The 27,142-nt window shown below is 36.2% G+C and overlaps 1 protein-coding gene across 27 annotated transcripts in view; it reads right to left on the bottom strand.

Moving 5' to 3' along the window:
- Positions 1-27,142, bottom strand: part of LOC129269699 (uncharacterized) — a 181,306-nt gene that overhangs the window by 46,845 nt on the left and 107,319 nt on the right. For 23 of the 27 annotated variants that reach the window (XM_064105234.1, XM_064105237.1, XM_064105236.1 and 20 more), the window contains 33 exons: positions 26,520-26,975; positions 26,217-26,330; positions 25,757-25,870; positions 25,341-25,454; positions 23,648-24,787; positions 22,381-22,836; positions 22,102-22,215; positions 21,619-21,732; positions 21,273-21,386; positions 19,981-20,892; positions 19,075-19,302; positions 16,827-18,881; positions 13,559-16,291; positions 11,066-11,179; positions 9,977-10,090; positions 9,485-9,598; positions 8,832-8,945; positions 8,405-8,518; positions 8,061-8,174; positions 7,322-7,435; positions 6,738-6,851; positions 6,349-6,462; positions 5,690-5,923; positions 4,785-4,898; positions 4,284-4,397; positions 3,538-3,651; positions 3,023-3,136; positions 2,471-2,584; positions 1,742-1,855; positions 1,369-1,482; positions 915-1,028; positions 517-630; positions 84-197 (listed from right to left, as the gene is read on the bottom strand). In XM_064105234.1, the coding sequence (XP_063961304.1) occupies positions 84-197; positions 517-630; positions 915-1,028; positions 1,369-1,482; positions 1,742-1,855; positions 2,471-2,584; positions 3,023-3,136; positions 3,538-3,651; positions 4,284-4,397; positions 4,785-4,898; positions 5,690-5,923; positions 6,349-6,462; positions 6,738-6,851; positions 7,322-7,435; positions 8,061-8,174; positions 8,405-8,518; positions 8,832-8,945; positions 9,485-9,598; positions 9,977-10,090; positions 11,066-11,179; positions 13,559-16,291; positions 16,827-18,881; positions 19,075-19,302; positions 19,981-20,892; positions 21,273-21,386; positions 21,619-21,732; positions 22,102-22,215; positions 22,381-22,836; positions 23,648-24,787; positions 25,341-25,454; positions 25,757-25,870; positions 26,217-26,330; positions 26,520-26,975 (11,064 nt within the window). The remainder of the gene's footprint in view (positions 1-83; positions 198-516; positions 631-914; positions 1,029-1,368; positions 1,483-1,741; positions 1,856-2,470; positions 2,585-3,022; positions 3,137-3,537; positions 3,652-4,283; positions 4,398-4,784; positions 4,899-5,689; positions 5,924-6,348; positions 6,463-6,737; positions 6,852-7,321; positions 7,436-8,060; positions 8,175-8,404; positions 8,519-8,831; positions 8,946-9,484; positions 9,599-9,976; positions 10,091-11,065; positions 11,180-13,558; positions 16,292-16,826; positions 18,882-19,074; positions 19,303-19,980; positions 20,893-21,272; positions 21,387-21,618; positions 21,733-22,101; positions 22,216-22,380; positions 22,837-23,647; positions 24,788-25,340; positions 25,455-25,756; positions 25,871-26,216; positions 26,331-26,519; positions 26,976-27,142) is intronic. The other 4 variants (XM_064105261.1, XM_064105258.1, XM_064105259.1 and 1 more) reach the window with 4 other exon arrangements.

Below are 27,142 nucleotides of genomic sequence, written 5' to 3'. Positions count from 1 at the left end.
AGGGTATTTTTTCCAAGTATAGTTATTTGTAAAGGGCATAAAGTCAAACTCATATAAAAATGAGAAAATGATATAAAGCTTACCGTCTGAGCAGTTACTTCCAGTCCAACCTGGAGGACAGCTACAGATATAGCCCGCTATTTGATCAATACAAGTAGCATTGTTCTGACATGGATTCGACTCACATTCATCAATATCTGAGATAAAATAGACAATAATTGAATACACATAAAACTATAATAACCAAAATAACAGAAATATATAGCACCAGTATCTGCCAGCGAATAATATATATTGAGTACTATATTCATCCAATAATGACAACAGAAAAATTATAAGTCCTTATAGTTTCAGTAAAGATAATAACGTTCTGTATGAAAACAAATTTTATTTTTGTATATTTTAAGTATAGTTAATATATCACAAAAAACATTAGGTAGATACAGTACACACCAAAAAGTACCAACTAATAACAAAAGAAATGCAATCCAATATACACATATCTTATGACTTTACCTGTTTCACAATTTGCCCCTTCAAATCCTGGAGGACAGGTGCATTCATAGCCATCCAATCCCTCCACACAGGTAGCTCCATTCTGACAAGGATCACTTGAACACTCCAAGATATCTACAAGACCAAAGAAATATCGTATTTTCTTAATTAGAAAAAAATATTGGATGAAAGAGTGTCATTCTATTCTTCCATATAAAAGTGAAAAACAACCATTTAGCATTTAATTATTTTTTCATCAATGTTTGATGTTAAGAAGGAATTTGGATCAGTGTCTCGTAATAACTACTAACAGGGAATGTTACTGGTAATTGTCAATGTATAATGTTTATATTTACATACACTCATATCTGTTATTATACAGTTTCTGAAGCAATGTGAACAGTGACATATTTTCTTACCTGATTCGCAATTAACTCCAGTCCAGCCCGGTGCACATTGGCATTGATACTCATTGGTGAGATCCAAACAGGTTGCATTATTCTGGCAAGGATTGCTTGCACACTCGGGAATATCTTTTCAAAACACAATGTGACATAAGTTCATTAGCATAAGTTTCAATATAAAAGGTAGGATTTATAAGTTATTATGCTGAAAATAGAAAGGAAAGACTGGAAAAGGTGGAAGAGTATCACAACGATTTGGTTAGAATTTTGTCACTTAGGAATGGAATATAGCATAAAGTTTTAATGTAATGAATTATTCTTACACAAGAAAACACCACCTTATCATTTTACAGGACTTCATTACCAATTTCATAGTGGAAAATACCCCAATATTTATGGGTTATCAAAGCTTTCCAATGCATATCAAGAAGGGGGAAACTTTCTAATCTCACTTTCCTGTCAAACTTACCAAATTCACAATGAACTCCAGTCCATCCTTCATCACAGGCACACTGATAGCCAGCGATGAGTTCAATACAGGTTGCATTGTTCATACATGGGTTACCACTGCATTCTAGGATTTCTGGATGGGTCAAGAAAAAAAAAATCAAATAAGATTCAACTGATTAAATCTAATCCATTGAGTATTTGGCACACTGCATTTTCCTTGTGGTTACAAAATGCTTCAAAACTTGCTCCACCAGATATACACGTTAGTCTACTCATCAGTGATAACGTTTCAATAGAGACAAGTTCAGCGATGAAACATAATATGTGGATGATGAAATCCATACAAGATTAGTATTGATTACACACATTTTGTTTAAAAGCTGATTTCATACCAGTTTCACAATTGGTACCATTCCATCCTGGAGCACATATACATTCATAGCTGTTGACTAGATCTTGGCAGGTTGCATTATTGAGACAAGGGTCACTAGCACATTCTGGAATATCTGTAAGATAAGACATGATTTTGTGAACAAAACATGTGGAAAGTACATAAAATATTGGTTTAATAATTTAGGACAAAAAGAATGTCCATTCCTAATTCATTGATTGTCAATCACTTTTATCATATACATGTGATTTCAATCAAATGAATTGTAGTAAAGTGCAATCATAACTTAATATAATTAAGAACTACTGAGAGATAGTGAGCACAATCAGTGGCAAGACAAAGAATAGCAGCTTTCGGCATTGTAAAATGAACAGGAATCAAGGGCCCGTAACACAAAGGTTAGCGATTGATCGTAAGCTTGATTTTAACGATTGATTGTACATTGTAGTCAATGGAATCAAAATGTTCTACGATTGCGAAGCTGTTGAGTCTTTCATAAAGTTAATTCTAATGTAAGAATACAACTGGTGACCCTTTCTTAGGAACTAAATTAACACTTATGAAAATCTTGTGTATGTTATTCACCTCAAGAAAGGGTTACCAGTTGTCGTAAAGTCACTCACAACTTACGAACAGCTTTATAAAACACTGGTACCTAATTGAAAAAAGAGGAGTTGCAGTTAAACTATTAAGCATTGCTACGATGGAAATCACATAACATATCACATACCAATTTCACAGTTTGTTCCATTATATCCCGGTGCACATTCACAGAGATAGAAACCAAGGAAATCTCCACAAGTTCCTCCATTCTGGCAAGGATTGCTATTACATTCATTGATTTCTGAGAGGAAATTAACAAATAAAAGACAAATATATTGACTTGTACAAAAAATTCTTCAAACGACAATGAATTAGATCATGCTTTCTTTTTATTAAATATCATTTGTACTTAAGGATTATGTTTCACAAGTATGACAATATTAGATTTCTCAAATTACAAAAATCCCTTGTATGGTTTATGTAGTTACCTAATAAAATGAAGCCACTATATACATGTATATACCGGAAAGGCAAGGTGTTTATCTCCTTTAGCTAGGAAAATCACCCATTCTGAATGATTGGTCATTACTGTAATGAATTCAAACAAATAATTAATGAACACACATTGATCTACAGCAATGTGTTCACAAGGTGGATGAGTAAAGATCTTAAACACGTCTGGATACAGAAATGAAAGCATATAGAGGGCAATGCTTACCATAATACAGAATCAACATACCTATTTCGCAATGAGTTCCATTCCATCCAAGGGGACACATGCACTCATATCCATCGATGAGTTCTACACAGGTTGCATTGTTGTCACAAGGGTTGCTTGAGCATTCAAGGATTTCTAGATAGACACACAAAAAAGGAAGAAATAGGCAATGAATGAGTACAGGTTTGTACATTATCAGTGTACATTAATTACATATATGTGCATATGCATACAAGTAATCACTTAATTTTACGTGTTTGGAAGGCACAAAACAATTCATTAATTTATGGTGAGGAAAACTGATCTCTTTACATGTAAACCATAACAGAGATAAAAATATATACATATTTTAACATTTGCAAGATCACGTAGCTTGTAAAAAATCAGCAGATAATGTGAGAAGATATTTATTTATTTATTTTATTCATTTTTTACTCAATATTGGCGGTAGGTACAAACAATTTCCCCAAAATGCTTCACAAGTACGCTTCCTAAAGAAGAAATATTTAAATGCAACTAAAGATAAAGAAACTTACCAATTTCACAATTGGTTCCATTCCAGCCTGGTGGACATTCACAGCTATATCCGTTGATCATCTCGGTACAGTTTGCCCCATTCAAACATGGCATGCTGGCACATTCCAAAATTTCTATTGAAAAAACGACAACAGAGTTTTGTAAGATAAGTACATAAATTTCACTATGGACATTACAGCTTATGCTATAAAAAAAAATCAAACCAATGTAGTTAAAGATATATCTGTCACACTGCTGATGTTTTAAATTAGAATAGAAAAGGTAACTTCCTTACATGTATTATATGGTAAAGATATAGCATCAAGGATATGCACCTTAAGTTCTTTAAAGTAAATATAATTTCAAACAATATATTTATAAAATGGCAATATGGATCCTAATCAAATTATTGCCAAAACCTTTCACATGATCACATTTATTTCAGCTAAGAGCAAATTTGCTAAAAACTGGTAAAATGACAGTTCCTTTGACAAGTCATCGTTTTGGGATGAGGATGGTTTATCAAATAACATAACCCACATCGCTATCTTATAAAACATATACTATATATAATTTTGCTTGGGCATTAGAATAAATTAAACAAATTCTTTACCTTTAAAATAGTCCAAGTGCTCTTGGCTATACCTTGGGCATGTTAGAATAATTTCAAAGGTATCTAGTGCATGCAATTCTTATATTGTTATATATGTTGTCTGATATTGAGAAATTTGAATATTTGTATATTATCACTGAATGCACAACTTACCAGTATCACAGTTGGTACCCGTCCATCCCGGGACACACTGGCATTGATAAGAACCAATCAGATCAGTACAGCTTCCTCCATTCTGACATGGGTTGCTAGAACATTCCAAGATGTCTGGAGAAAAAAAGAGTAATATTTCATTCCTGTATACCACATATCACATTACCATTAACCTCTTTATCTTTCTCAACCTGGTCTTCGCCTGGAGGGCTATTACAGTGGACAAGTAATCAATGAACTATTTCAATTCATTCCAGACAGGATACCCATTTACCTTACCTGGGTTGAGTGTAGAAAGTGTAGATTAAGTTTGTAATTAGTATGGACATTGGGGGAAAATCCCACAATTAAATTGATCAAAAAGTATTCTCATCTTATCATTTAAACATTCTAAAATGAACTAATATGAAAGATGTGATTCAGCACTGAGTTAACAAAATTCCCCCATTATAATATGCTTGATACAGCATTCATCCATTTCCAAAGCCAAAGGGTTTATACCTGTTTCACAAAACTCTCCAGTCCATCCTGTTGGACATGAGCAGCTGAATCCATTGATTTCATCCACACACGTTGCTCCATTCATACAGGTATGGTTCATGCATTCATCAATGTCTGTCAAAAAAGTGCATAGAATCAAAATATAAGTCAAGAATGAATTATACAATAGCTAAGAAAATTTATAATCAATACATGTTATAAAAAGACAATTTATAATCCAATTTTACATAATGCAACGTGGAGCGTTGTGTCCCAGTGGATTAGTCTTCTGACTTTGAAACAGAGGGTCGTGGGTTTGAATCCCAGCCATGGCGTAATTTCCTTTAGCAAGAAATTCATCCACATTGTGCTGAACTCAACCTGGCAGGAATTTATTCCTTGAAATGCCACCGCGCTGTAAAAGGCTGCGGGACTAAAGCCAGGGTAATATATCCAAGTTCTTTGGAACTTTGGGACGTTATGACATAATGTGATATGCGCTATTATTAACAATGTCACAGAGTGCTTTCACTATTGAATTCCAAATTGCCTAAGCAAAGAGGATGTAATACTCACTGGAGAGTATTCAAACTGTATATAACATAATCATTCATTTTCTTCCATTTAAGATTGGATTGCTTATCAAACAACACAGACATTTGCATCGTTACAGGTAACCATGGACTAACAAATGTGGATTTACTATAAAAAGGATGATAGCACTGTGGTGAGATGATAAACATGTGGTCTAACCAAGTGGTGCACTTATCAACTCATCCATGATACAAGGGTCATTAGTGCAATGACATGGTGCACATTTGTAAAACAAAAAAAATAACATTGTTCCCAATACTTACTATGTCACCTATTCTTTATCTGTTATCTTAATCAATTAAAATGCTTTTCATTCTGCCAATCCTTCTTACCAATCTCACAGTCCATTCCTGAGTATCCTGGTGGGCATGTACAGGAATAAGATGTCTGGAAATTGTTACAGGTGGCTCCATTTTGACAAGGATCTGGTGTGCACAGATCAATTGGGATCTCACAGTTAACACCAGTCCATCCTGCCATACAGATGCAGAAGTAATCTCCTGTAACTGGACTCTGGAAGCAAACTCCATCATTCTCACATGGTGAGCTTGAACAAGGTGGTAGGTCTGAAATATGAAATTAAAAAAATATACTGGATAATTTTCACTTATTCATGGGTCTCAGGGACAAAGAACTCAGAAACAAAACAAAGAATCATTTTGTACAATATCTATGTCCAACTGTTTCTAACTTTTGTAAGCACACAGAGCGCTTATATATCTGGCATATGTGGTGCTCAAGACACTCAAATATCACCCCAGCGTAAAACACGTATGTATACATTTACAACAATAACAGTTTCTTAGAATGGCTACTTTCCAATACAAATTTGCAACTTGGTGGATAGTGGGAAGTTTAGATTAACATCTTTCCAAGGAAGCTAGTACTATAGTGTATTCCAATCACCAAGTTCAAAGTCGGGTATTATCCACAAGTAAACTGCTCAACCGCTATACATTATTACAGTGTGACCCCTAAATATATTACCTACCCATTTCGCAGTTTACACCAGAGAATCCCATTGGGCAGATACACCGATAAGAACCAACCAAGTCCTGACAGGTAGCACCATTCAGACAAGGATTGCTACCACACTCAAGAATGTCTGAAAAAAGAATAAAAAATTGTGATTAATAAAATAAAATATACTACCATATACTATACTTCCACATTGACTTGATGTTTGTTCTTTCAGCTGTGTATTACCAGTATATACTTCTGCTACTACTGACATTTTCCTTTTCGCTATGTTTTCTGCTATTAACCCTCCCCCCTCCTTACCATCTCTTCCCCCTCTCTCTACCCTTCTCCTCCTGTTCATGCTTTAATCCACATTTTATTAACCATGAAAAATACTCGCACATTGTTATTTCAACATACCAATTGAGCAGTTTGGTCCAGTCCAGCCCAAAGAACAAATGCAGACATAGCCTTCTAACTGGTCAAGGCAGGTAGCATTGTTTTGACAACCGTTCATCACACAATCATCAATATCTGTAAAAAGGAAAAAAAAACACAGACATAAAGGGTTTCAATGTAACACCAAATGATCTTTCACAGAAAACTTCATATCATCTCACTTTAAACAATTTTAATTTTAAAGGTATATTTCATTCCACAAATTCTCATCATGGTTGGTTTACATTACTGGTATCAATACATACTTCTCTCTCTATTTCAACTCACTTGAAGATCCATTTCCAGTGATAATTGAATGATACTTATCAAAGGAATGTACGACTTGCCCAGAGAATGCTAATAATAATAATCTAATAATTGGTCTACAATTTTACTTTATTTTTTACATGCATTGAAGGATCACTATTCCTATTCACTTTTCAAAGGCCAACTCCATATTATCTGTTCTATCAATAGCTTGGAACAGGAGTACATAACCGGAGAAAACAACAACTTCTTCACTTTTCACATGAATAGTAATCTTAGATATCGATTTAAAATCTTACCAGTTTCACAATTGGCCCCTTCAAATCCTGGAGGACAGGTGCATTCATAGCCATCCAATCCCTCCACACAGGTAGCTCCATTCTGACAAGGATCACTGGAACACTCCAATATATCTAGGCAAAAGACCACAGTCAACACAATGAAGCAGAACTAAACTTAATCTGGTAACACACCTCCTGATTTGCTCTTAATTACTTAAGAGCAAATGCAGTAGTTTTTAATATTGAATTAAGAAATTAGACATTGATTATAAGATGGTGATTATAAGGATAGCAGATTCCACTCTCATCTATTTCACTTTTAGAACCCTAAATCTGATTGTGCTAAAGTAGAAGAAAAAAAATCAAATATTTATGAACATGCATATGTATATATATTTGTTACAATGAGAGAATAATTTTTATACCAGTGGAATGCCTCTAACAGTTTCCCCTGCATTACACGATTCGATATAGCAACAGTGCTGACTTTGAAAATGGTTATTGAATAATTATTCACAAAAGAAAGCACTCATATGAAAATAAAACACTATGTCCATTGACCAACATGACCTTTGACCATGATCATGTGACCTAAGACATGTGCAAAACAATCATTCATACTTGATTACCCTTATGTCTATGTTTCATGAAGTACATGTGTAGATCCATAAACTTTTAAAGTTATTTACAAACCATAAAGTAAACCATATTTTTTTAAATTTGCAATACAAGAATTATCATTGTGCCTATCCAATACCTGATTCACAATTAACTCCAGTCCATCCTGGTGCACATTGGCATTGATACTCATTGGTGAGATCCATACATGTTGCACCATTCTGACAAGGATTGCTTGCACACTCGGGAATATCTATTGGAAAGCATTGTCAAAAGGAACTTCATTAATTACTAGTATGAATAATGTAACAAGAGAAAATAGCTTGTTGAATGGTAAATATCAGAATATTCAAAAATATGATTTACACCTTTTCATCTACTTGTTTGTTTAAATAGCGAAGATATTCTATTGCAAAACACAAAATTTGCAAGAAAATTTGAATATTAAATTCCATTGATTATTACAAAGAAAATAAATCTTACCAAATTCACAATGAACTCCAGTCCATCCTTCATCACAGGCACACTGATAGCCAGCGATGAGTTCAATACAGGTGGCATTGTTCATACATGGGTTACCACTGCATTCTAGGATTTCTGGATGGGAGAGCGTGATAGATTGAATATATTACTTCAGTTGAAGTGACACGGCACATAAAATGACTTTTAAAATCATTTAATTTCATAATAGAGCTAAGGGTGATTTGATTACATAATGGTTTTGATCATGATTAACCATCAGGTTTCAGGTGATGACAGAACATAGGGATACCTGAAGTTCAGTTTAAAAGATAAATATCTCGTAAAGCAAGCATCATTAACATTATATAACCCTTCACTTTCCTCCCTCTCAGCAAAATGATATAAAACAATAAAACAGGGAAATTAATTATTGAGCAATTTTCCATACCAGTTGCACAATTGGTTCCATTCCATCCTGGTGCACAAATACACTCAAAGCTGTTGATTAGATCTTGACAGGTTGCACCATTGATACAGGGGTTACTAGCACATTCTGGAATATCTGTTATAAAACAAAACAAACAAAAATATATCAATATAATGATATAGAACTCGGATAAAAACTTTTGGTTTACATAGGATTAAGTATTTGGTTATCAGGGATGGAAAGAAAATATTGTTTTAAGAGAGTCTTTTTTCATCAAATCACTATACTTAATAATAGATGGTGATTTGTAAAAAAAAAATCTGAAAACCAATCAAGATTGAACACATAGCCAATTCGATATAGTATACATTTTCAGCTGTCTATATGATATGAAGTTATTGTAATAATTTATCTCTGTTTTATAGTCTTATGTTCTCAAATCATCATGGCTTGAGCATTTCATGAAATGAAGAAAAAGTTGCGAAAATGGTGGTTGAATGTAAATAAAAGGTTATTTATTCATTGAAAGGCAAAAATGTATATGGAAGGATGTGGTATTTAAAATGGAAAACGTGTAAGGTAAAAAAGGTGAAGAAATATCGAGTTCTAGTATTACCATGGCTCGAAAGCAATTATCAACTGCCAGAGAAAAAAATGAACTCCAGGGAACTTACCAGTATCACAGTTTATACCAGTCCACCCTGGTGCACACTGACATTGATAGAATCCAATCAGATCAATACAGCTACCTCCATTCTGACAGGGATTGCTAGAACATTCCATGATGTCTGAAGATTGAAAATGAATAGTTTTACATTATGTTTTATGCTATTTTCAATATCAATATTCATACAAATCAATTTCTCATTTCAAATATACAGGAAATTATTACATGAAATGAATACTACATTTTGCACTTTAATTAACAAAACTTCTCCATGTGTGTGCTTGGTTAAACTAACAAATAATGAAGTATACATTCACATACCCGTCAGGAAATGGATGCAAAGGATGCAATTCTCAAAGATAATGATATCAAAGCTAAGAGCATTACATTACATTATCCCTGCAGGTAGCTATCTCTATTAATTGGAGAGTGGCAAATGTAGATTCATCTCTTCCTACTAGACAATGGTGCACATTTTAAATATGATATAGTTTGGTACCTGTTTCACAGAATTCTCCCGTCCATCCTGTTGGGCATATGCAGCTGAATCCATTGATTTCATCCACACATGTTGCTCCATTCATACAGGTATGGTTCATGCATTCATCAATGTCTGTAAAAAAACATTTGTATGATGGGATTCTAGGGATATTACCAAAAATATGACCAAATTCAGTCCTTTACAAAGAGATAAGCAATCTGAATGTTTGTGAATTTTCATACTCCTACAATTAGTAGGCCTTAATAAGTTGTTTCATAAATTTGTATCAACATCTGTAGTAAATATTTGACCATGCTGATGTCTGATTTAATTTATGCCATGGGCTAACTCTCTGCAAAACAAATTGAAGTGTTAGAAATGTTTGTCACAGTTGGCTATTCTTAGCAAAACCATAACTTTAGACTTAGTTTAAAATGAACCGGACTTCAAAATACAGGCCATTAACTTTGTATTCATTAGCCAATTGATTATGTGACCTGGGTGGTTTCTGTATGGCTTCGGACTGTTCAGTGGGTTAAGGATTGGCATAGTGAAATTCAATCCTTCTCACCAACTGTGCAGTCCGTTCCCGAGTATCACGGTGGGCATGTACAGGAATAGGATATTTTGAAATTATTACAGGTGGCTCCATTTTGACAAGGATCTGGTGTGCACATGTCAATTGGGATCTCAAAGTACACACCAGTCCAATGATTCATGCAGATACAGAGGTATCCAATGGCATTGAATCTATTGATACAAGGGCCTCTATTCTCACATGGAGAGCCGAAGCAAGGGGGAGGCTCGGGAAATATGATTAATCAAACAAACATTCTCAATCCACAGGGCAAGATTTTTGTTTTTTGGGATACATCTTCTATCTTCTCAAATACTAATTCCTGCATTAAATCCTTTTCAATCAAGCTAAGTGCATATATTTTCTTTTATTAAAAGAAATGTGAGTTCGGATTGCATCAGTGGCAATATATTCTGACTGGATTCATTCTTATACACCAACATTGCAGTACTATCATTCAACTAAAAGATACCAATGTCATGATTATCGTCCTATTATGTTAATAGACACATTATTACTTTAATACCTACCTATTTCACAGTTTACACCAGAGAATCCCATTGGGCAGATACACTGATAAGAACCAACCAAGTCCTGACAGGTAGCACCATTCAGACAAGGATTGCTACCACACTCAAGAATTTCTGAAAAATTAATATATCAAGGGTATGGACAGAGGTGAAAATGAAAATTTGATACAATGACCAGGCACAGAATCAACTTATTGACTATTATAGAATTATTAAACAGAGAAATTTTGTGTCAGTATATTTAATTAAATGTTAGGGACAGCAGCACAAATTGTTGCAGGTACATAGGTGTATGTATTTCGCTACCGGGACTCACAAAAGATTCTTGAGTTGCTTTGAATTGCAATCCTTTCTGGCTTACGGAGTACTGACAACGTATCATCAAATAAACACGATTACAAAGCAATGTCAAATTGCCTATAATCCTTCAAGGAGCGAGTGTTCACATACATGTACAATGTATGACCACCAATGCCATACTTACTGCACATTGGAGTTCAAACATTCAATGAACAGACATTTAGACACATAAACAAGACAAATTATTTAATCTGAAAAGGACTGGGGGCATTTATGTACCTTCCCACAAATCTTAAGCTCTCTGTCAATGAACAGGGATGTCTGTTTAAATTCTTGCACGACTTTTGGGATATAATTCATGATATCTGGGCACAGCATTCAATGTCTGGTGACTAAAGATGAGATGTCTTAACACAAATTGCTCACTTTTTATGTAACAATTTTTACTGGAAAACACAATGAAAAAGTTGAGAAAATATATACAAAAATGTATTAACACCAGTTTTACTGGTAGATTTTCATGACAACTTAAATTTGCACAGAGAGCAGCCAAGACCAGTCTGGAATAGACCAGTCCTTTAAGGATAAATGAGATTTCTCAGGCAAATCCAACAAAGTAATGTCATTGTGTTATATAACAGAAAATGATACAATATACTAAGGGCGATTCCATATGTGTCGTATGGGACATTTCAACAGCAATTTCTAGTCTCGAGCTGAATGCTTGAGCAATAAATTATTCTTTGCTGTCAATGATAAAGGTATAGTGGGTAGCCATGTGAAAAACCGATAACCAACAAAAAATGTTTGATTATGGGCGAAATAAAGGTGAAAATGTTGTGTTGTATGGGACTCAGAAATGTCCCATATGACACGCAACATTTTCGCCTCTAATTCACCCATGGACAACATTTTTCTGTTGGATGTCATTTTTTACAGGACTACCCAGTATTAATTTATTATTATCACAAAACAAGTTACAGTTCCTCGTTTGTTTGGAAAGCAGGTTGAAAAATGTTGTGAAAATGGCCGATTTTTTTTCTAGCATGGAATCGCCCCTAAAAGGTTTACGAAAGGGAGAGGGAGAGATGGGGTGAGTAAGGGGTTGAAAAAAATAAGTTAGATATGGATCATAAGTTATTTCATATTAAATAATGTATGACATTACACAATACAAAACTTATCATACACTCATACACACCAAATTAATCTGTGAAATTGCAGCATATAAACCAGCAAAACTTTTACAATAAAGAAAATAGAACGAAAATGAATGAAATAAGAGAATGCTTAAGTATGAAATAAAAGGGCAAAACTTGGATCTAGTGGAGCAGAATGGCACAAACAGTTGAATGGGTTTGTTTATGAAAATAAGTATTGGCTATATAACGTATGTTAAAAAGAGTTTTGCTGGATGGAGGAGTCTTAAATATGCTTTATAGCATAATCCACATAATGGATATTAGATTAATGTAAGATTTAATTATATTTTCACACCTGAAGTATCCTTTGCAATCACTTTTCAACAAAAAAAAAAGACTTCTAAAGCTATTCATTCTTTTAGCTTACAATTCCCACTTTTTTAATTATAATATTATAGAAGACCTAACAAGCTATTTGCTGAGTGATTGGACGCATATACAAATAATTCTGAAAAAATCATTTCACTGACAGGGTCACAACGTTTGACAGCCTTCAAAATAAAATCATTTTACGTACCTAAAGGTTTTCATTAGTGACAATGGTCCAATGCATTAGCACACATACAAAACTATATCTTACATGCATGGTTAAAAAGTAATGAAATATCTCAGTTTCATTCTGTAAGTGGGTAAAGAACAGCAAACCTGTGATCAACATGCAAAGACGCAGTGGACATTCCATGTAACGGGTTTATACAAGTACATCCACCGCATCCATTTAAATCACAACAGAAAAAGTTACGTAAGTTATTGTAAAAAAATAGTCAAATATCTAAGTTTCATTCCTGTAAGTACATCAAACCTGTGATCAACTTGCAAAGATGCAGTGGACATATCATGTAATGGGTTTATACAAGTACATCCACCACTTCAATTGAAATCACAACAGAGAAGGTTACGAAAGTTGTTTGGGAACAACTGACGAAATCCACAATGTAACCAAATGATTAGTCTGTCAGTAACAACAACCCATGAATAAACAATGAAGTACCTTGCTCACACAGCAGTCCTTCCCATCCAAGGTCACACTGGCATTCAAATCCATTTATCAGATCCAAACAGGTAGCGTTGTTCTGGCAAGGTCCACTGAAACACTCATCAACTTCCATTTCACAATCAACTCCATCCCAACCAGCTACACAATGGCAGGAATATCCATTTACCTGGTCTGTACAGTTAGCCTCATTTTGGCAGGGGCTACTGGAACACTCATTGACTTCTAACTCACAGTTTGTACCATTGTAACCTGGTGAACACTCGCAGGAGTAGGAATTGATTAAATCAATGCAACTAGCCCCATTCTGGCAAGGGCTGCTGAGGCATTCCAGAATCTCTTCTTCACATAATGTTCCATTATATCCAGATAGACACTGACATTCAAAACCATTGACAAGATCTGTGCAATTTGCTCCATTTTGACAAGGAATACTTGAGCACTCGGAAATATCAACCTCGCAGAAAGTTCCTGTAAATCCAGAAGCACAGACACACATGAAACCGTTGACTAGGTCTAAACAATTAGCACCATTTTGACAAGGATTGCCAGCACATTCCATTATATCTGTCTCACAATTAGTTCCATTGTATCCAGGTTGGCATGTACATTCATATTCATTGATACGATCTGTACAATTAGCCCCATTCTGGCAAGGATTGCTGGAACATTCTAGAATATCTTCCTCACAGTTTATACCTGTAAATCCAGCTAAGCAGTCACAAATATACCCATCAACAAAGTCTGTACAGTTGGCTTCATTTTTACATGGGTCACTGCTACACTCATGAAGTTCAATCTCGCAGTTTGTTCCATTAAACCCTGATGGACATTCACAAAGGTAACCATTAATGGCATCAGTACAGTTGGCTCCATTTTGACAAGGGTTGCTAGCACACTCCTGGATCTGGTTCTCACAATTATCTCCTTCATAACCTGGTTCACAGATGCAGAGGTAGCCATTGATCAAGTCCATACAGTTTGCACCATTTTGACAAGGATTACCTGTACATTCTTGAATTTCAGTCTCACAATGTGTCCCATTGTACCCTGGAGCACAGATGCATTCATAGCCATTCAGCAGCTCTGAACAATTAGCACCATTCTGACAAGGATTACTGGAACATTCTAGAATATCTCCCTCACAGTTGATACCTGTAAAGCCGGCTAAGCAGTCACAAATGTATCCATCAACAAAGTCTGTACAGTTGGCTCCATTTTTACATGGGTCACTGCTACACTCATCAAGTTCAATCTCGCAGTTTGTTCCATTAAACCCTGATGGACATTCACAAAGGTAACCATTAATGACATCAGTACAGTTGGCCTCATTCTGACATGGGCTGCTTGCGCATTCTTGAACATCAGTTTCGCAATGTTCTCCTTCATAACCTGGTTCACAGATGCAGAGGTAGCCATTGATCAAGTCCATACAGTTTGCACCATTTTGACAAGGGTTACCTGAACATTCTTGAATTTCAGTCTCACAATTTGTCCCATTGTACCCCGGAGCACAAATGCATTCATAGCCATTCAGCAGCTCTGAACAATTAGCACCATTCTGACAAGGATTACTGGAACATTCTAGAATCTGCTCACAGTTGATACCTGTAAATCCGGCTAAGCAGTTACATATATACCCATTAACAAAGTCTGTACAGTTGGCTCCATTTTTACATGGGTCACTGCTACACTCATCAAGTTCAATCTCGCAGTTTGTTCCATTAAACCCTGATGGACATTCACAAAGGTAACCATTGATGACATCAGTACAGTTGGCTCCATTTTGACAAGGGTTGCTAGCACACTCCTGGATCTGGTTCTCACAATTATCCCCCTCATATCCTGGTTCACAGATGCAGAGGTAGCCATTGATCAAGTCCATACAGTTTGCACCATTTTGACAAGGGTTACCTGAACATTCTTGAATTTCAGTCTCACAATGTGTTCCATTGAACCCCGGAGCACAGATGCATTCATAGCCATTCAGCAGCTCTGAACAATTAGCACCATTCTGACAAGGATTACTGGAACATTCTAGAATATCTTCCTCACAGTTGATACCTGTAAAGCCGGCTAAGCAGTCACAAATATACCCATCAACAAAGTCTGTACAGTTGGCTCCATTTTTACATGGGTCACTGCTACACGCATCAAGTTCAATCTCGCAGTTTGTTCCATTAAACCCTGATGGACATTCACAAAGGTAACCATTAACGACATCAGTACAGTTGGCCCCATTCTGACATGGGCTGCTTGTGCATTCTTGAACATCAGTTTCGCAATGTTCTCCTTCATAACCTGGTGCACAGATGCACATGTAGCCATTGTTCAAGTCCATACAGTTTGCACCATTTAGACAAGGATTCCCAGCACAGTCCTGTATGTTGTTCTCACAGTTAACGCCATTGTAACCAGGTCGACAGAGACACTCATAGCCATTGATCAACTCTGTACAGTTGGCCTCATTTTGGCAAGGATTGCTGGAACATTCCTGGGCCTCAGTCTCACAATGCTCTCCTTCATAGCCTGGTGCACAGATGCACATATACCCATTGCTTATATCCATGCAATTTGCTCCATTTAGACAAGGGTTACCAGCACATTCTTGAATATTTGTTTCACAGTATGTGCCATTAAATCCTGGAAGGCAGATACATTCATACGAATCCATACCCTCTATACATATTGCTCCATTTAGACAAGGATTGCTAATGCATTCAAGAACATCTACAGAGGGAAAAAAGGGGTTGAGAAATGGAAGAGGAATAAAACAGGTCATATTTTGAAATTAGTTTTGAAGGATGTAGTATCAAAAGTAAACTAAATTGCACATTAACCTAATTTTAAACCAAAAAAAAAAATCATTTTCAGACAAGAATAGGCAACACAACCATCCAAAGAAACCAGAAATGATAATGAATACATGAAATAAATGACAAATAATTTGATATTGAAATTAAAAAAAAGTGTGTAAACAAATCAGAAACAAGAATTGATAGTGAATAAATGAAATACAGGATAGATAATTTGATATTGAACAAAAAATGTGTAAACAAATCTGAAGTATAATATCAGGTCAAACATATTTACTCGATGTACATAAATAATTTATAAAATGTGAAATAGATACATAGAGAAAATTATATTTGCAAAAGAAGGATACATATGTATATGGCAAGGAATGTACAATTATTATATGTCCAGTTTTACTACAGGCACATCACTAGTGTCAATATATACATCTCTTTGACTAAGATCTTACCTGTGTCACATGTGGGTCCAGTCCATCCAGAACTACAGTTGCATTGAAAGCCATCCAATCCATCAATACAAGAAGCATTGTTCTGGCAAGGATTACTAGCACATTCTCCTAAAGTGGTTCCTCCACAGTGTGTACCATTGAAACCTGGTGGACACACGCAGGTATATCCATTTATTCCCTCCGTACAGTTGGCTCCATTCTGGCAAGGGTTGCTAGCACATTCAAGGATATCAATCTCACAGTGATCTCCTTCATATCCTGGAGGACATACACAGATATAGCCATTGACTAAATCCATACAGTTTGCACCATTTAGACAAGGATTCCCAGCACAGTCCTGTATGTTGTTCTCACAGTTAACACCATTGAAACCAGGTTGACAGACACACTGATAGCCGTTGATCAACTCTGTACAGTTGGCCTCATTTTGGCATGGATTGCTGGAACATTCCTGGGTCTCAGTCTCACAATGCTCTCCTTCATATCCTGGTGCACAGATGCACATGTAGCCATTGTTCAAGTCCATACAGTTTGCACCATTTAGACATGGATCCCCAGCACAATCCTGTATGTTGCTCTCACAGTCAATGCCATTGAAACCAGGTCGACAGATACACTCATAGCCGTTGATCAACTCTGTACAGTTGGCATCATTTTGGCAAGGATTGCTGACACACTCCAAGATTTCTTCTTCACAGAAAGTGCCATTGAAACCCAGCGGACACATACAGATATATCCATTTATTCCCTCCGTACAGTTGGCTCCATTCTGGCAAGGGTTGCTAGCACATTCTGTGATTTCCATCTCACAGTTATCTCCTTCGAATCCAGGAGCACATACACACATATAGCCATTGATCAAATCCATACAGTTTGCACCGTTCAGACATGGGTTACCTGAACACTCTTGAATTTCAGTCTCACAATATGTTCCATTGTATCCCGGAGCACAGATGCATTCATAGCCATTCAGAAGTTCTGAACAATAAGCACCATTTTGACATGAATTACTTGCGCATTCCAGAATATCTTCCTCACAGTTTACACCTGTAAATCCTACCGGACAATCGCAAACATACCCATCTATAAAGTCAGTACAGTTGGCCCCATTTGTACACGGATTACTGCTACATTCATTGATTTCATCCTCACAGGTAATTCCATTGAAACCTGATGGGCAGATACATATATATCCGTTGATCTCTTCTGTACAGTTGGCACCATTCTGACATGGATTGCTGGCACATTCCTGGATCTCATTTTCACAGTTTTCCTCTCGATATCCTGGTGCACAGATACAAATATAGCCATTGATCAAGTCCATACAGTTTGCACCATTTAGACAAGGATTCCCTGAACAATCTTGTATGTTATTCTCGCAGTTGATTCCATTAAAACCGGGTCGACAGAGACACTCATAGCCGTTGATTAGCTCTGTGCAGGTGGCCTCATTTTGACATGGATTGCTGGAACACTCCAATGTTTCGTTCTCACACAAAGTGCCATTGAAACCTGATGGGCAAATACATAAGAAACCATTGATACCTTCTGTACAGTCGGCTCCATTTTGGCATGGGTTGCTGGCACATTGTTGGAATCCAGTCTCGCAGTGTTCTCCGGTAAATCCTGGCGCACATATGCAGAGATAACCGTCAATCAGGTCCATACAGTTTGCTCCATTCAAACACAGATTTCCTGAACATTCTTGAATTTCATTCTCACAGAATGTGCCGTTGAATCCTGGTTGGCAAAGGCACTCAAAGCCATTGGCTCGTTCTGTGCAGTTTGCTCCATTTAGGCAAGGGTTAGGGGTACATTCCACAATTTCCTCCTCACAGTTTGTCCCAAAATATCCAGCTACACAAACACACAAGTATCCATTCACTAGGTCCAAGCAATTAGCATCGTTCAAGCATGGAACACTGGAACATGCCAAGATACTGCTTTCACAATTCGTTCCTTCAAATCCTGGTGGACAAACGCAACTGTAGCCATTTTGCATCTCTGTACAGTTAGCACCATTCAAGCACGGATCACTTGAACATTCTTGAATATCTGCAGGCAAAAAGAGACAATAAGTGTATATTTAATGTGAAATATAACAGTCATCAATCACAAATTTTCCACATTACGTATTAAAATACGTATCACAGCTATTGAAAAATCTAAACCGAAGCTCAAATTTTCCTACTGGATGATATCAACATTTTCCTTTACAATAATTGTGAGAAAAAAAGAGAAGTCCTACCTATTTGACAGGTAGGCCCAGTCCATCCTGGTGAGCAGATACACTGATAGCTTCCAATATCATCTACACAGGTAGCATTGTTCTGACAAGGGTTGCTGCTACATTCCTCTATGTTTGTCTCACAGTTGGTTCCATTCCATCCAGTACCACAGATACACGAATACCCTCCCATCAGATCTACACATGTAGCATTATTCAGGCATGGATCATTCATGCAATCTGTCAATTCTGGGAAGTCAATAAAGCAAGAATAAATATGTCAATAAACACACAAATATATATGTAAAGTAGAAAACACTAACGGATGAATCAATCACATAATATCGATGAATATAATGAAAGATAATGATTATATGTAGTGTTCAATTTTGTTGGAATCTAAAATCAAGTAGAGTTATGTCTTACACACATGTTGTCCTTGATAATTGTCTTTGAGATTAAATGCAGTTTTCAATAAAACATGAAATATCAAAACATATCCAGAGCTAAAAAACAAAAATTAAACAAATGTTATATCACATGAAATTACACATGTTTGGAAAACAATGATAATAAATATACTCAGACTAATGAAATAATGAGAAGGGGTAACAAAACGAAGCAAAAATAAAATATACAAGTTATCATTAATATCTGGAGAAAAGAAATATCATTCTACAAAATGCAAGCAATTAAATCAAAGCAATATAATGGCATACCTGTCATATGTGAAATACAGCTACGATGACAACATTCAATTAGAAGAGCATAATTTTATATAAAATCATCGATTTCAATGGTATTAACAAATTATTCAATACAACATTTCAAATTCATTTGATATAAACATAAGTATGCATAGAATCCTAATACCTTAGCTATAATATTTAAGTGCTGAGTACATGATATCATGACACAAATCCCTACCAAATTCACAACTTTCCCCTGTCCATCCAGGGGCACATATGCAGAAATATCCAAGAGTAAGTTCAAGGCACATAGCATCATTTTGGCATGGATTGCTATTGCACGCTAGAAGTTCAAGTTCACAGTTGGTCCCATTGAAACCTTCCAGGCAAGTACAAATATAAGAATCGATTAAGTCCGTGCAGGTTGCTCCATTTTGACAAGGACTGCTGGCACACTCCATGATATCCAACTCACAGTGAGTGCCATTCCATCCTGGAATGCAAATGCACTGGTATGCATTGATCATGTCTAAACAATCAGCTCCATTTTGACAAGGGTTGCTGCTGCATTCCAGGATTTCAGATTCACAGTTGACTCCTTCCCAGCCTGGTAAACACTGGCATTCGTAACTACCAATAAGATCAATGCAGACTGCACCATTCTGACATGGCATGCTGGTACACTCTTCAATCTCAATCTCACATAAGGTACCCGTCCAACCTGGTGAACATAGACAGTCAAAGGCACCGATGAGGTCTACACAGGTTCCATTATTTTGGCATGGGTTACTGGAACATTCTTCAATCTCATCTTCACAGTGCACTCCTGTAAATCCCTCAGGACATTGACAGTCATATCCACTGATGTCTTCCAGACAAGTAGCACCATTTAGACAAGGATCGCTTGCACATTCTGCGATGTCTATCTCACAGTGTGTTCCATTCCATCCTGGAGGACACTGGCATTCATAAGAATTCAGCAGGTCAATGCAGGTTGCATCATTTTGACATGGGTCGCTGGCACATTCTAAGATGTCATTCTCACAATGTAGACCCTGCCATCCAGTACTACAAAGACATACATATCCAGCTACCAGATCAAAGCAGGTTGCACCATTCATGCATGGAGTAGCAGCACATTCAATGATTTCTGAAAATAAGACCAATCATAAAAAAATAATACCTTTTAATTATTGCAAGTGCCTTCCAGCATTTAAACATTACCATATCAGATTAAATATTAATTGTTACTTTTAAGTGCACAAATTATTCCAACATAAAGGGGGAAAGAAGTTCTGTTTCAGGCAATACAGCTGGAACACAGAACCACCCTAGAATAGCAAAACATTTTCACAGGTTTGGTTTGCTTAGGAAAGAAGAACAAACTCCTTCCTTATTTAAATTTCCAAAGGTATGCATCTGTAAAATTCTTCAAGAAACATGTATAAAGTACAAAACCGAACTTGTTATTATCAAATTACTTCTAGAATGTCATTACCTAACTAAACATTAAATGAAAAGGTATACTACCTTCCTCACAAAGTCTTCCTTTGTATCCAAAATCACAATCACATTGAAATCCATTCTCCAAGTCAGAACATGAAGCACCATTTTGGCAGGGATTACTTGCACATTCAGCGATATCTGAACCAGAAGAAAAAGTCACACAAGCATATCTCAAACTTTTGACCAATAATGTAACCCTATTGATGGCATATATCAAACGTGCACATTTATGCATAATAAAGCAGATGGTAGCCATGAGTGAAATAATTTATTCTACATTTCTCATTTGCACACATTGTATTCTCTTAAGGAGTATCAAAGGGAACAATAAAACACTGATGAGTGTTTAAGTCCTCAAATCTTTACATACCTTCAGCACATGTGATTCCTTGCCATCCAGGGGCACAAATACATTCAAAACTTGCCAATCCATCCACACATGTAGCACCATTTTGACAAGGATTACATGTGCACTCCAATATTTCTGTTCAAAGTATAATAATTGAGAATGGTTACAAGTATCTGAATACAAAAGGATTTTCATACAGATCTGAAATCATTTTGAATGCTAGAAACAAAACTTTTGTTCATAATTATTGTAAAAACTGATGATTATAAGGATAATGAAATATTAATGGGATTAGTTTCATATTCGGAACACATGAAAGCTTGGTCTTTTCTTTATCTTCAGCAGACCCTCATTTACATAATGATATCAATTTTTTTCTTATCCTTTATCAGACAAGGTAGTCAGACCATTAAAAATATTTGAAATGATGTATGTATGAGGTATGATGTTTTCTGACATGCTAATGTAAATTAGAGGTCATAACACTTCATTGTTGATAAATACCTATCTGACATGCATCTCCCTCCCAGCCAGGGGCACACTGGCAGAGGTAACCATTGAAGAAATCCAGACAGGTGGCTCCATTTTGACAAGGATTACTCACACACTCATTGAAGTCTGCAATGACATAAATGAGGAAATTAGAACAGAGGAGTATAACTTGATAAAAAGGTAATATACTACATCTTGAATAATATATGATTATTTTCTCGACAATGAGCTCAATGCAAGCAACGCATTTATTTTTTATTGAGAATTTCGAGTGAATTAATCTGTTCTTACCTTGTTCACAATTCAGTCCATCCCATCCTGTTGCACACTGGCATGCATAGCCTCCGATCAAATCAACACAAGTAGCTCCATTCTGACAAGGATCACTTGAGCATTCTTGATCTTCTAATTCACATTTGATACCCTCCCAGCCTACAGCACATTCACATCTGTATCCTCCAATTAGATCAACACAGGTTGCTCCATTCAAACAAGGATTGCTAGAACATTCCTCTATGTTAACCTCACATAGTACACCAGTGAATCCTAGAGGGCACTGACAGGTGAATGATCCTATCTGATCAATGCAGGTTGCATCATTTTGACATGGATTGCTGGAACATTCCTGGATATCTACCTCACAATTGGTACCATTCCAACCCAGAGCACAGATACACTCATACATGGCAATCAGATCTACACAGGTAGCACCATTCATGCATGGATCTCCGGCACACTCAAGGATTTCTAGAGAAAAGATCATAATCATGAAAATAAACATCGCAAAACACATTTTTTAGGGACAAAAAATTAATTAGCATGTACATTCATGACCATAAATAAGAACGTTTTACTAATAATATTGAGAGGTAATTGGGAATTATATTCAGTAGTTCAGGTACTTGGGAAAATAAATGGTATCAGTATATATTAACTTACAGTGCACCTTGATTGCAGCTGATTTAAAGCCAGGAAAAGTAAAATAATGTGTACCTTATTATTCAGATAAGATAAAATGGGTAGTAAATGATAATATATTTAATTGATAATAGAGCAATCTTGACTTTAGGTTATGGTGTAATAAAATATAATTGAACTAAAAAAATATTGCAAACTTATGAAATATCTTTTCAAGTAGATCCATAATCTTTCAGAGTTTTGATAATTTAACTAATACCCCCAACATGGCCAAGGTTCATTGACCTTAAATGACCTTTGACCTTGGTCAAGTGACCTGAAACTCAAACAGGATATTCACTAATACTTCATTATTGTTATGTCCAAATTTCATAAACTAGATTCAATGTTCACGCAGCTGAAAAAGCGGTGCCCATAGTCTACGTCTGGTATGCAGACGAGACAATAAATAAGAATGCCAGAAAGGAACGATTGAAGAAAAAAAAAGGAATTTGCTTGCTCACATATTTCTAACGAAAGCAATGATAATGATAACCTCCTAGAGTAGAATAATCGACTTAATAATAAAGAGGAATAATAAGGAATTTATCAAACATTTGTTCACACAATCAAAACAAAAGTAATAATAAACATCACTTACCTATTTCACAGTTAGTTCCATTCCAGCCTGGGGCACATTGACATTCATATTCACCAATTAGATCAGTGCAAGTAGCACCATTCAGACAAGGATCTGAAGAACATTCCATGATCTCAGTTTCACAGTGTGTTCCTGTCCATCCAGAAGTGCATTCACATTGATATCCTGGAATCAAGTCTATGCAATTTGCTCCATTAAGACAAGGGTTGCTCAGACATTCTAAGATCTCAATACCACAGAACTGACCAACCCAACCTTCTGGACACTGGCAACTGTATCCATCTACTTCATCAATGCAGGTAGCAGCATTGATGCACAGATTGTCAACACAATTGTCAATGTCAATCTCACAGTTGGATCCATTAAAGCCAGGTAAACATTGGCATTCATATGAATCAAAGACTTCAACGCATGTTGCACCATTTTGGCATGGGTTGCTGCCACATTCATCTATATCATTCTCACATTTGAGACCATTGAAGCCAGGGTCACAAATACATTGGTATCCATTGACCATCTCCAGACACTGAGCTCCGTTATGACAAGGGTTACTCTTACATTCAAGGACCTCTGATTCACAGTTGATTCCTTGCCACCCTGGTAAACACTGGCATTCATAACTGCCAATATTGTCTACACAGACTGCGCCATTCTGACATGGCATGCTGGCACACTCTTCAATCTCAACCTCACATAGGGTACCTGTCCAACCCAGAGAACATAGACAGTCAAATGCACCAATGAGGTCTACACAGGTTCCATTATTTTGACAGGGGTCACTGGAGCATTCTTCAATCTCATCTTCACAGTGTACTCCTGTAAATCCCTCAGGACATTGACAGTCATATCCATTGATGTCTTCCAGACAAGTAGCACCATTTAGACAAGGATTGCTTGCACATTCTGCAAAGTCTATCTCACAGTGTGTTCCATTCCATCCTGGAGGACACTGGCATTCATACGAATTCAACAGGTCAATGCAGGTTGCATCATTTTGACATGGGTCGCTGGCACATTCTAAGATGTCATTCTCACAATGTAGACCCTGCCATCCAGTACTACAAAGACATACATATCCAGCTACCAGATCAAAGCAGGTTGCATCATTCATGCATGGAGTACCAGCACATTCGATGATTTCTAAAAGGAAATGGAAAGGATAAGAAAAATCTTAATGATATTCATGTCATATCCAAAGAAATAAATAAGTAGGCCTAAATTTACATTTTGATTATAAAATGCATTAGCTCTTAGTTCGTCAAAATACAAGAGGTTATTGAACTGGAAATACAAGTGTGAAGCAAACTCTTACTTTTAGTATAGCATATATTGTTTTGGAAGGAATTTTAAGAGATTCTTCTTTCACTTTCAATTTATGTCGGATTAATGTACTAAATTATTGTAGTCTTTTTTATTATCGTTCTAGAAATAAAATTTACAAGTTGAAGAAAAGATCTTTCCTCTGAACAATAACCAATGAATAAGAATATGTATATGAAACAAGAAGGGAGTAAAGCATAACAATATCATACAGAATTTAATGAAAATAAGACAGACAAATCATTGACAGTCACTATCCAGCAAAGTCTGAAAATGCATTCTTTTATTAATGAAAAGGCCATTAAATATAGTTGAATGATAACATTGTATGCTGACAGATACACAGATCTAAGAAGATAAAATTATGATCTACCTTCTTCACAGCGGGTTCCTCTATAGCCAAAAGGACATGTACATTCAAATGCATTTTCCAGGTCTGAGCATGATGCACCATTCTGACAAGGATTGCTTGCACACTCGAGGATATCTGTTCACATAGTGATATAAGAAAATCAATTAAGATGTGGATATAAAAAAGTTTGATTAATGTATCTGGATAGAAATTGTTACACAGATGTTTCATGTTGAAAAAAATTGGGAATGAAACTTCTATTGTGCCCTGGTCATCCTCTTCAATGCCAGACGTGACTTTGTTTAATTGTTCTCGAAAATTGTAAATCCGCACAATTAATCCATCTTTTGCTGATAAGTTAACTCCTCTTAATTAGCATTGCAAAATACCTAGCTCTCCCCCCCCCCAAAAAATAATTAAGTATGTAGAACACATACCTTGGGTGCAGGTCACACCTTGCCATCCTGGAGCACAAATACATTCAAAACTTGCTAACCCATCGACACACGTAGCACCGTTCTGACAAGGGTTACATGCGCATTCCAAGATTTCTGTTTACGAGAGACAAAGGATATTTATCACAGAAAATCATTAAAAACAAATCATTATTTATACCATGTATGTGGGAGACTGTTGAATGTTTTAACAGCATTTTAACTATTAAGATGCCAAAATGCCCAAATTAACTAATTCATCAAGATACACAATAAAAAATCATCAAAGAAACTTATTGGGGTAAGAAGAAGAATTTTCCCATTCCATGTGCATGGAAAATGTCAATGGCAGCTAACGAGGATGTGAATAAATCTTGATAGTCTATCATATATTGGTGATGGATATGCAAGAAGTCTAAACTAACATAATTTTCTTTCTACAAGCAATTAAATTATAGATTACCCATTGCACATAGCTCCCCTTCCCATCCAGGAGCACATTGGCATTGGAATCCATTGAAGATATCGATGCAGGTAGCACCATTCAGACAAGGATTGCTCAGACATTCATTTGATTCTGTATGGATAAATGAAAAGAAAATGTCAAGGAATGTAATAGACCAAGAATTTGAGTTTTCTGTGACCAGGATGAACTCATGCCGTTTTCAAGCTAATTAAAGCTTTGTAATTAGTTAAGATAAAGACAATCGAACAAATTCTAGCAATGATAATCTGTATCTCACAAAAGTAAATCTTGTTTTCTCACCTATCTGGCAGTTGGTTCCATTCCAGCCTGCTGGACACTCGCATGCATATCCTCCAATCAAATCAAGACAAGTAGCTCCATTCTGACAAGGATCACTCGAGCATTCTTGATCTTCTAATTCACAGCGGGTACCTTCCCAGCCTACAGCACATTCACATCTGTATCCTCCGATCAGATCAACGCAGGTTGCTCCATTCAAACAAGGATTGCTAGAACATTCCTCTATGTTAAACTCGCATAATACACCAGTAAATCCTAGAGGGCACTGACAGCTGAATGATCCTATCTGGTCAATGCAGGTTGCATCATTTTGACATGGATTGCTGGAACATTCCTGGATATCTACCTCACAATTGGTACCATTCCAACCCGGAGCACAGATGCATTCATACATGGCAATCAGGTCAACACAGGTAGCACCATTCATGCATGGATCTCCGGCACACTCAAGAATTTCTGAAAAGAGAACAAGGCACAACCATTACTTCTAAGCAAGAAACATCTATATTAAATCTAATATTTTTATGTATGACATTTGACTTTTGACATCATGGCCCGAAATTCCATCAGATTTTTGTACCTCTAATATGCGTACATGAACCAAGATTGAAGATGATGCCTTC

Source organism: Lytechinus pictus, chromosome 10 (genome assembly GCF_037042905.1).
Source record: "Lytechinus pictus isolate F3 Inbred chromosome 10, Lp3.0, whole genome shotgun sequence".
Taxonomy (NCBI): Eukaryota; Metazoa; Echinodermata; class Echinoidea; order Temnopleuroida; family Toxopneustidae; genus Lytechinus; species Lytechinus pictus.
Note: the sequence above shows the minus strand (reverse complement) of the source record. Positions and strands in the feature narration are given on the sequence as shown.